This window comes from Pararge aegeria, chromosome 8 (genome assembly GCF_905163445.1).
Source record: "Pararge aegeria chromosome 8, ilParAegt1.1, whole genome shotgun sequence".
NCBI classification, from domain to species: domain Eukaryota; kingdom Metazoa; phylum Arthropoda; class Insecta; order Lepidoptera; family Nymphalidae; genus Pararge; species Pararge aegeria.
Window position 1 is genome coordinate 10,763,503 of NC_053187.1, and position 12,274 is coordinate 10,775,776.

Genomic DNA, 12,274 nt, shown 5'->3' on the forward strand with positions numbered 1-12,274 from the left:
TCTTGTGTGTGAGTCATATGAGTTACCCATATCAATATTCCGTTGTCTATTTTGGGGTATACGGAACGCTAAAAGCGTTCGCAAATAAAGTGGAAATGTGTATTGGTACTATATATTTTAGCACGCCATTCGAGACGGATCTAGTGAATCCAAAATTTGCTGAACTTGTCAAAAACCCATCTGTATATCTAATAGCAAAATCAAATAAATTCGTACATAAATAAGTAGGCTTGACACAACCTTTAGTCGAAAATAAAGGACTGTGTGTGCTTCATCTACTCTATGTAAACGTATTAATAAGTTACGTTTTACAAATAAGCGACAGTCTCGTGAGAACAGTTGCGCAACGAGCCGCACGGTTAAACCCCAAATGCATGGATATAGAAAAAAGTAAGTAACGTGCAAACAATTTATATCTTTATTGTATTAAGTCAATTGAATTCCTAAAAAGCGGTGCACCGATTTCTCCACCATTTCTAGATTTTTTGATTTTTTTTATTCGCTAAGGGTTAACATAAAGAATTTCGTCAACATTAGTTATGTAGTATTTCAATTTCCTTGAAATATAGTTATTGAGCTCGTCTCTTGGAGACGGTTTACAGTTTTTTTTTTTATTTCAAATACCTACATATTTTTACCCGATAATTTACGGTTGCAATTTTTTTTTTTTACTTTCACATCATGCTGCTATTTATTTTGCAGCATCCTTTTGACCTTAATAATCTAATAATATTAAAAATATATTATATTAATTATATACAAATTCTTTTTGTTTTCGTTTCTTAGTAGTGAGGTATATAAGTCCTATCTATTGGTTATTTTCTATCTATTTGTTTATTATTGGCGAATCGGTTTGTCAAAGCAAGCAGCTCAGAACCACAGATTTTGGAATTCCCTACAAAAGACCTATGCCTGGCTGCGGAAGTCAATTGGTTGAAATTATGATGGTGATGATGACGATTGGTTCATCAAACGAATCGATTTTAATCTAACTACCTATATTGAAAATAGTAAGAATTTTTCTTGAAAATTTCGTGACTAGCCGAACTAAGGAATAGCTTAAAAATAATAATAAGTAAATTATTATCACAAAAATAAATAAAAAAAACTCCTGAAAAAGGTTTTCTTAGTTGTTAGTTCAGCTTTAACTACTTTGGTTACAGGTGAGTACATTGTCATTAAGAAATATTCAAAATGAACAATTAAGTACTAAATCAAAGTTTTTTTTTCAAAGTAATCAAAAACTAATGGGATTTTATAACTCGTGAAGCTAGGTTCATCAGCTTGTTGATTGAGTTATTATTCAAACGTTAGAACAAATGTTAGAAATCCACTTGATTAGTTCATTAGTGTAGGTTGATTTAATTTTCCTTTAATTGTAGAAGTTTAGATTATCTTATATTCATAAATTTTGTTATATCATTTAAAGTAATAAAATGTATAAAGCAGAGAACATAACATTTGATTTTGCAAAACTGAGTTTGAGAAACCGAACTACCTAATCAGCTTACAAAAAAAAGAGCGCGTTAGCATGTTCGATTACAGAACACGAGGTCCTAGGTTTGATTTCCTGTTCGGCTCAATACATTGTTAGGTATTGTTACTATAGGACCGTCGTCGAACAACAACATCCATCAGTCCTCCACACGACTACGCTTGCTAAGCTATGCTTGTCCATAACTCCAAGATTAATGTTCTTCCTTAATTAAATTTATCTGCATTAATATTATTATTTATTTAGCGTCTTATCTAGCGTCCGACGCGAGATTGATTTACACAAACTTTGCTATGTTCGCAGTGTGCACAATCAAAAAACCTATTATATTTGATCACCAATAATTGGTATTCGTGGTTAAATATTTATTTTAACACAGCTTTTAAAATTATTTGGTTGGGTTTGACGCGCGGTAGTTCCTTGGACGAAAAATTAGTACAAACTAGAATTTTATATTCAATACTAGTAGTTAACAATGACTTTAGTCAGAATTTAGGTCCCATACAATACTACCTGCAAAGCTACGTCGTTTATTTAGTCTTTCCCGGATGAAATGTAGATAAGGTTAGATTGTCATTGCCAACAGTGACAGAGACACAGGCAAAATTTTAGTGACCTATATCTACTGAGGCCCACGATTTAAAGACGACATGCAAGTTGTACAGAAAAATTAAGGGTTCATAACATATAAATGAGGTCAACGATAGTGGATCTACCTATTGGCTATATTTTGGTTTGCCATGAATGAGATGGGTATTACATATTTTAATTAGGTTCCCAAAAATTGGAAAACATAGTTTGTGGATCTCTGATCTACATGTATCAGTACCATAATGTAGGTTTCTTCGCGCTATTTGAATCTTTCTACAAAATTGAACTTTTTTTCAAACTTTACTACATAATATACAAACAATGCACAATCCTAACAGTTTAATCAGTACAGAATTCTATCGTTGCGAACTTACCACCTTAATTCAAACAACAGCAGTTTAGTTCAAGTATCCAAGGTCTTAATCTACGTGCTAACAATACAAAAAGTACCCAAAGATTCTATTCTGGTAAAAATCATTGGTCATTTGAATTAAACTTTGCTTGCTATAAAATTAACATAAAATTAAACAAGCAGTTCTTTTTTTCATAGAAAAATTACATATTGACTTTTATGTTCTCCTGTCGGTAAGCAGAAATCGTAAACTTGATTGTTAATATTTTTCTTGCTATAAAAATCTGTTATCTTAACGCATTTTATTTACAAATTTACATTAAGTCTTCATTTATAAAAATTTTTACTACTATTTTTAGTCATGAATATTTTATAGGTATTGTTTATACGAATAAAATATTCATTAGTACATACATTTATAGCCTTAGCAATATACCTTCAAAAGCATATTTTACAATAAGCCATGGGAGCTGTGTTTACCTATTCATTTTATAAAAACATAAACATAAGTAACCTGCGTTTTCTTCTGAAAAATGCATGGATCCTGTGAAATAGGGTAATATTATTATAACCTTATTTAAAAATTGCTCACATCGCATCACGCTAAAACTTATACTCCGAAGTATCCAAGATATTCCTTATCCCGAAATTCAGTTCAATTCCTTTAAGACAAGGGATACCAAGTGTGTGACGATTTTATACCATCAAATGTTATAAAATCGTCACACAACGATCCAAATGTTAACCACCCCGTCAAATGTTAAACGGTTTAAATAATTCATTTTGTCCTGGATAGATTATACCATCAGTTATGTTTAAGGCTTAACTGAACTTAATAGTGTTGTAATATTTATGAGGACTTTAGTGCTGAAACTTGCTTACACAGCGCTATTTTGTTTTAGTGAATTGTATTTCAAATAAGGCAAAACGGGAGTAGGTCCGCGAGACGGTCATTGGATTGGCAATATTTGCGAGATTGAGGGTTCAAATAGTTGGTGATTCAAGCTCCTAGAGCAAGGAACAGATCTCCCCACACCTCAATCGTTTCTTTAAATATGTTGAAATATCATCTGTACTTAACATATGTATATGTTGGTATATTTGGCACTACTAGTAAGATGGAAAAAACTGTACGTTTGGAATGTATTGGGGTAGGCGTAGATGATTTGTTGTAGTACGTTGCGATCCATAATTAACACGGGCGGGACCGCAGAGCACGTCTAGTATTCTATTAATTTTGTCACTTCTTACTTACTTTTGGGCACGGGTCTCCCATGAAAAGAAGAAAAGGTCTTCACGTCCATCACGCTGGCCAAGAGTGGATTGGTAGACTTAACACGCCTTTAAGAACATTATGGATACCTTTCAGACGTCCAGTTTTAATCACTATGTTTCCCTTTACCGTTAAAGCAAGTAATCATTACTTTAAAACACATAGCTCTAATAATTGAGACCTGCCTTTTAGTGAGATTGAACTTTAACTAATGAAAAAATTGCTTTAGACATACTCGTAGATGCACTTTGGCATTTTTTGTTCATTTTAAAAAGAAACATACCTTGAACTTAAATTACGTACGCATACCTACCTAATGACTATGTCACCCGTATATTTGACTATATCTAGACACATTAACATATTATATAAAAAGTATGAAAAAAACTTTTGGTATGAAGCAAATTTAAATTGATAGCTTGGTTGTTTGTTGATCCTTCTGCTTTGATCACACATCATTGGCGTTAGTGCAAATCTTATTTGCAAATAAAATACAAATACAGTTGATTTTAATATGACGCTTTTGACTTCGGGTCCTGAATAACGTTATAGCTGTAATATAAATCCGAAAGAAACCTATATGGAGGTCAACTGCTCGATTCATTTATTTTTCCAAGTGGGGGCAAACTGTTATTCCCATACAAAATATAAGATGAGTTGACAAATGTTGCTATCTAAAGCGTTTTGTATGATGACGACGAGTTGGCACCTTGTTTGAAAAGTTAGTTAATTGGGCAGGTCATAATACGATGTCTCGATCAATAGTTTAAATTTAACTGTTATCATGAACGACCTATGCCTGATAATAATTAGATTTAAACAATACATGCCAAAACCTTTCAATAGCTGAATAACGTTAGTAGGGTCATCCTTATCAAGATCAGATTTAGAACGGTGTAGGACTTATTAATCTTCGATCTGAAGATTTCGTTTGATTATGGTTATCGTATATTTTCTATAAAATATCAATTAATTAATAATTTAACTTATTTTTTTCAGATGGGCCGACTAATAGCAGTATGTTTAACTCTCTATGTTGTACTTTGCTATTTTCAAACACAAGGGGCTGATAAATACACCGACAAAAACCGGCCATACGAGTTTGGGTTTACGATTGATGGAGAGCAACATCGACATGAAAAGAAAGGTATAACGTTAAAAGATATAACTAACAGATGCGTTTAATAAACTTGACAGAGTTTGTTGTGTGTGTCTTTTTATAACACGGCACTTTTAGAATCCTATCGTAGCTATAGAATAAGGATATCCAGACAGAGGACTGACGAAACGTCTATAAAGAGCGCCTGGTTTGAGAGTTGAGCTGTGAAAAATGGGATATAAAATAATGTTCATCGCCAAAGTATTAATTTCCTCTCCCAAGATGTTTTCGATTTACTAACCTGAGAGCATCGTGTTACATTAATTTGCACATTTTATGAAGTTAAAAATATTGGTTGGGTGCATTGTGTACGTTACCATTTATCTACGTAATAAATACTTCTAGAAACTGAACATAGAAATGGAGGCAAAGTGTGTCATAGAGTTATAAATAGTATCATTTAGTATTATAAAGTATTCGATGAGTAGTAATTAATTTATTACTCTAAGTCCTGGAAAATATGGTAATAAATAAATGCTAATTTCTACTATGTGGTAAACAAGTTTATCCTGTAACAATCATAATTATTCGCCTCAAAAATTATGTTGGCTGATCAGCCATTGTTATTAATTTTCCATATTTTAAGTTACTTTCCTCGCGTGGTTAGCTCTCCATATAATAATATACTTGTCCTATTATACCTGAGTTTCTATTTATTTTATTTTCATAGTTCGTCTGTTATAACAAAATTTAGTATCAATTTAGTAATTTAAACTTAACGTTTCTTTTCAGATGAAAATGGTATAATTATGGGTGAATTTGGTTTCATTACCGCTGACGGTGTATATCATGTAACAGTTTACGCAACAGACGAAAATGGAAACTTTAAAATAATATCGATGAAGAATATTCGAGTTAAACCTTGTGAGTATTAACTATAAAAAAATCCTGCTTAGTTCAAGTTCAATATCACCTACTGTTTTGGTATCACTAAATATGTTTTTATATTAATTTTAGATCCAACTGCGCCTGATAGCGGTGAAAGAAAAGGGCACTCTCTTTCCTTTCAATCACCACAACAGCTGACAAAACCACAATCTTTTGCTAAAACTCAACAAAACAAACAAGAAAGTAGTTCTCCTTTAAAATCGTGCTCTCATTGCAAAATACCCACAACAACAACAACAACACCTCAACCACAATTAGCAAGTTCTGTAGTACTATCACCAAAAGACAATCTACAATTGCCAATCGCAGGAAACACTAAAATGGTCGGTAACTCTCAAACATTTTCACAAAATGATAAAAATCAACAATTTTCACAGCATGAAAATTCGGCAGCACGGCAACAATTATCACCGTCAAAGTTGGAACAAAGCTATCAACAGAAATCCGCACCAAAACAAAATAATCCAAATCCAAGTCAAGTTTATCGTAATGAAGCAGTTAATTTTAATAATCAAGAACAGTATTCACAAATCATACCTAGTCCGCAAAATAATCCTCAAGATGATTTTAATGTAGGGCGAAAATATTTGCAAAAGGCACAAGGTCAACAAAATTACCAGCAAAAATTAAGCGTAGAGCCAATCTCTTTAGTAAAATCTAGTGCTGGATTAAATAATCAACTAGAACTGAATGCAGGGCAACAGACACAACAAGGAATATTCGATGGGCAATATCATTTACAACCTCCTTTTGCGACGGGAGACGATAATCAAATTTTAAATCTTCCTCAAAGTAATCAACAACAAGGAGGATCCAGAGTTCAAGATTTTGGCGCAACTGCATTAGGACAAAGCCATCAAACTAACATAGAAAAAAGTTATATTCAAGAATCAAATACAATTGGCAGGAACTATCAGCCAAAAAATACTTCCGCTCAAGAAACACCAGGAGGTCGACAACCAAAAACCTTTATGGACATTTTACAAAGAGTTAACACAGAAAAACAATATAACACAGGTACAACGCCTACGTCCTTCGGGTCTTCACAGCAAAATATTGGAAAACCAGTTCTCATAGCAGCCCAAATGCAAGTAGTAGATAAAAATACTGATATTTATAACAAAAATCAAGGAGAAAACGATGGTTTGCCAAAAGGTTTAACGCAAACTGATATGACAGAACTTTTATATACCTTTAACTACACAGTAGGTTTCCATGGTCACCATGAAGAAGGATACAAGAGTGGAGTAAAAATTGGATATTACTATGTCACAGCAAGAAGTGGTGTTAGAACAAGAGTAGATTATATTGCGGATGAAAAAGGATTTCATCCACGAATTTCCCAGGAAATTTTAGACGTACAGTCTGATGAAGTGCCAAAGCCTGATACAGAGAAGGATGAAAAATATGGACTTAAAGGATACGAGTTTAAATGGCTATACTATCCAGTGGACTCCGAGTAGAGTAAATAAAAGCATTACTTAACATCAGCAATATTCACAATTATTCTTAAATAGATAGTGAATAAGAACTGTACATAATAAATCACAATATATAAAAATGTGATAACAATCGGTAACATTATTTTAATGGTGTATAACTGTAATTTTTTTTTTTTTTTTATTACTTAGTAAATTAAATAGATAGTGAATAAGAACTGTACATAATAAATCACAATATATAAAAATGTGATAACAATCGGTAACATTATTTTAATGGTGTATAACTGTAAATTTTTTTTTTTTTTTATTACTTAGTAAACACTGCCATAAGCTGCCATTTATTATACTCATATTTTAATGTTATTTTATTATATTATGAAATGTGATTTGACATTTAAGTTGTTTTAATTTTACGGATAAAATATTGATAAATAAACCTGAAAATTCATATGTAACCTTAAAATAAGTATTTGCAAAGAAAATGGACTAACCCCGTCATCGGAAGTGATACATTTCGAATAAAGGCTGAAATGTTAATCAGAAGATACTCTTAAAATTGGGCAGTAATTTATTGATTGATTCATGTTGTGTTGAAATAGCCAAAAATAAAGAAGAACAGATTGATGCCTAGATTTATTACTGATTTTTTTTTTCAAAGATTGACATTAAAACTGAATTGGATAATCCAGTATAATATATATGACTGCCCCTAATCCAAAATCGTTATATTATGTTTGGAAAGATAAGATTTGTTTTCCTTTTTTACATTTTATATAAAATATAATATAATTATTTTATTTATTTAGCAACTAAGACTCAAAAAACGGTTCAAGTACGTGTCGGGGCACGCGCCATGTAGGGTTCCACTGTTTACTGTCTCAACATACAGAAAGAGAAAAGAGATTTTGTTTGAAACGCTGAAGATATTCTCATTTCAACCAATGCCCAATGTTTCTTTAACTTCTTTCATTTTTACATGCTTCATAAACTTATATACTAGCTGTTCACACAACACAAACACAGCAAATGACTTCAACTCCAAGAACATTTAATAAGCCGCGACTACGTTACGTCCTTGAAAAACTAGGAAATAATTCATCCCCAGTTTTGGTTTAAGGCAGGAAGTGATAAAATAAAATCTTAGACAATTCTTTTTAGGTTTTTTTTTATTGCTTTCCCACGCTAAATTCCTAGTTACTACTGGGCTGGACCGAGGGACATAGGAAAACTACAAGGGTTTCTTTTTAACTTCGGAATCCTAAAAAACATTATAACTAAATAACACAAAACTTTTCTGCATATTATCATCTGATAAGTTCCGTGATCCTAACCACAGACAAAATCCCAGCCCTTATAGGTTTGAAGCAGCGAGCACATTCTTGCTTGCTGGTTGGACGATTATGCGATCTATGGCCATTAAATTTGAAAATTAAACAAACACTACGCCATCTGTATCATTTCCTGTGAACTATGTATTAGGTCGTATTCAAATAAGCAGCTTACATCGAGCTCTGATCGAACATTACCATTTTAATTCCTAAGTCTGTATACAGATGGCATTAATCTTCCAATTAACTTATCTTAAAATTGAATCAATATAACTATTGAGCGTTAAACAAGACCAGGATATCTATGGCACTATGTAAGGAATAAATAAAACTTTAATGGAGATTCGAAACTGAACCTTTACCCGGTGCTCGGAACTATGTTCTTTCACCTTACTTCCTTCACCTTAGCGACTCGTTGAGCTAAGTCGGTTGCGCTTGTACCTACTTCTTCGGATCTATAGATTTCTACATAGCTATCTCAACTCCGCTGAGTAACTCTGTGTGCCTTCTTATGAGGCTCATAGTTAGCGACCACGTCGACGGTAAACGCAATACCTTATTATTATTGATCTAACCGGGATTTGTAGCCCGAACCTATTATCCCTCGAACCTATAACACTAACTAACGAGGCAGAGGAAAAGAAAGAAGGAGAGGAGCTTGCATATACAGTTTACAATTATGCTTTTTTTTCTTTGCTCTTATCTATGAGCACATTTCTTTTTAGCGTCTCAACTCGTTGGGGTATATCCGTAACTCTGGTTCGACAACTGATCTCTTTTTTAATGGATCACATTCAGTGACTGAACGACTGACATCTTAACCCTACAAGCCAAGATAGTTGCTGACCATGTTTCAGTTTTGTAGTATTCGTAGTATCAATGATGTAGGGTCATCGGTTCGTGAGCGGCTCTTGCAGTTTACCATATTTTGTTACGATTCCGGGAAGGCGGCAGCTTGCCCAAAGGGAAGAACATGAGGTCTGGTGACTATTTTCTCCCGGGACGTGCCAGCTCCACATGCGACCACCTGATGCGCCACCGCTGGTTGTAGTGGGTTAAAATCCGTATACTGATCTCCATCGACGGCGGGTATTTTTTAGGAAGATTCCCCCCACGTAACAAATAAAATTCAAAATCGAATAGGTTGGGGAAAAAGTATTTTCGCATTATAGTATGTATGAACTTTTAATAAAATCTCTATGGCTAGACTACTCGAATTTTATCTGGCTTATTTTGTTAGCATAAAAAGTTTAAATTTTAAAGAATTCCAAATCCAAATTAGGAAAATGTGTGATTTTTATTTGCTTTTCGTACTGAGAAGATGAGTGAATCTAATGAAGAAATCCGATACATTTTAAAATTTTGCTACAAAAAAGGTAAAACTGCAACGCAAGCCCCGAAAAATTTTGCGACGTTTGTGTACCTAATGCAGCGTCTGTGAGAGTAGCACAAATTTGGTTTAAGCGTCTTCAATCCGAAAATTTTGGTGTCTAAGATGCACCTCTGGTCTCTGGTCGCCCTATTACGGATAAAATGGATGCCATTTTTGAAAAAGTGGAGCAATATCGGCATATCAGTAGTTATAACGTAGCTTGGTAGGAATTGACCACAAAACAGTTTAAAAAAAAAAATTGGGTACAGAAAAAAGCTGAATATTTGGGTACCTCACGAGCTCACTGAAAGAAACCTGATGAACCGTGTACTCATTTGTGATTAAATATTACGATGTAATGAAACCAATTTTTGAAGAAGCTGGTAACTGGTGAAGAGAAGTGAATCATGTACGACCAGAACGTGCGAAAAAGATCGTGGTCAAAGGCCGGTCAGGCTTCACAGACTGTGGCAAAACCCGAGTTAACTCACAACAAAGTGATGCTGTGTGTGTGGTGGGATTGGGAGGGCATTAATTATGAGCTGTTATCACTAGGCAGGAATTAAATTAAAGCAAGAAGTTGAGCGAAAGCGGCCGGAATTAATCAACAGAAGGGGTGTAGTTTTTCATCATGATAACGCTAGACCACAACCATCTTTAGCCACCCAGCAAAAATCAAGAGTGTTTGGCTGGGAGACCTTCATATTTCCACCTGTTTGGGTTTCTTCAGAATTCTTTAGGCAGTGTCAGATTAACATCACGAGAGGACTGCAAAAACTTATTGTCGCGGTTATTTGATCAGAAGCCCCAAAATTTCTAAAGCAACGGGATTATGTCCCTTCCTACAAGATGGCAAAAAGTTATTGAACAAAATGGTACCTACATACTCTAGTTAAATGTAATTAAACTATATAAAAAATGTTTTGAATTTTCTTAAAAAATGCGATATAGGAGCCTAGCTATATTATTTCGGACTCCGTGCCCTAAAATCATTACCGGGTCACCCGCGAAAATTAACCCGGTCGCGGTATACAACCATACTATATCTATAAAGCAGTGCATTGCATAATATAGTGAATGAATTCGATTTGCAAGATACTATCTCCGCGTGGTTTTGGCGGCAAACAACGAGTTAGTAGTCAAAAGCAAGTCGCGTGCGCAACACGTGCTTTTCAAACTCCGAACTCGATGCGATCGCGGCCGCGACGTATTGTCTCCTAATCTTTTTGTTGTAACTATCCGTTTAAATGGAAGTATTGAGGACACACCTCATTTCCTTTTGTTGCGATTCTCTTTAACAGGCTGTGAATATTCTTTGTTAGTTTACAATTGGAGTGTTAGTTCTACTTTCGTAAAATTTAAATAAAACAAACCCCCTGTGAATATAAATATAACGCTACATTACATTTATAACAAATCTATTAGAAACTAATCGGCCAACTTGGAAAGGTTAGTATTTTGATTCAGGTATTATAATTAACCCTTGCTAAAGAACTTAATAATAACACTATCTAATACATTTAAAATAGAGTTGTTGTTTAACAAACACGTTCACATCCATTTCATAATAAAATTAAAAAACAAATAGGAATTAATAATTCGCATCCTGTTCCACATTTTTAGTAAGTTGAAACATTTGTCGGCAATCGATTGCTCGAATTATGAAGGTTTATACATACGATTGATTACCGAGCTGAAATAAGGCAACGATTAAAAAAACAAAAGACTTTCGAAAGACAAAAAAAGTCAATTTACAACATCAAAAGCTTTATACGGAAATTGTGTTACGTGTTTTAGGACATCTAAAGCAAAAATATGGCAAGGTTTGCGGTAATTTCGCAGAAACAAAATCTTTTATAGGTCCTTTTACAATCCTAAGATATATTAATTTATAACGCAGCGAAACTTTATCAGATCCTGGATTGATGACAGCTTATTTAGCTTGTAGTCTAAAATCTCAGGTTTTAATCTGTAAAAGAGATGGGCCACTAAATCACACTTCTAATAAGTATGGCGCCATCAGGTCAGTAAAGAAAAAAGGTTTAACGACAATCTTTTCACAGGTATACTTTGATAACTTACTCTACATTTGCATGACAACGTTACGTTATGTTAAACAGATCAAGAATGTACAGAGACTTACATAAAAGATCTAAATGGGCTAAAAATTTATAATTTAAATATTTTAAATTATTAATTAGCACATGTAGGTATGTCATTTTAATATTTTTTTAATCTTAATTGTTAATTTAGAAACTTTTGTTTATTCTATTACAAAAAATATAGCTTTACCAAGGACTTTGTTAGAAAATTTTGTATGCAAAATAAATCTTCGGGTTTTTAAATGTAGAAAACCAGAATAGAAAAGACAGCA

General features: G+C 33.5%; 2 protein-coding genes across 2 annotated transcripts in view; both read left to right on the forward strand.

Moving 5' to 3' along the window:
* The first annotated feature begins 330 nt into the window (after positions 1–330).
* On the forward strand, positions 331–7,221 carry LOC120625818. The gene is made up of 4 exons (XM_039893046.1): positions 331–390; positions 4,711–4,858; positions 5,603–5,734; positions 5,828–7,221. Exons 2-4 carry the CDS (start codon positions 4,711–4,713, stop codon positions 7,219–7,221), a joined length of 1,674 nt encoding a protein of 557 aa, XP_039748980.1. The 5' UTR covers positions 331–390.
* Positions 7,222–11,049: 3,828 nt separating this feature from the next.
* LOC120625922 overlaps positions 11,050–12,274 on the forward strand; it is a 44,835-nt gene continuing 43,610 nt past the window's right edge. The window contains exon 1 of the mRNA XM_039893192.1: positions 11,050–11,349. The gene's annotated coding sequence lies outside the window, so the exon portion shown is untranslated. The remainder of the gene's footprint in view (positions 11,350–12,274) is intronic.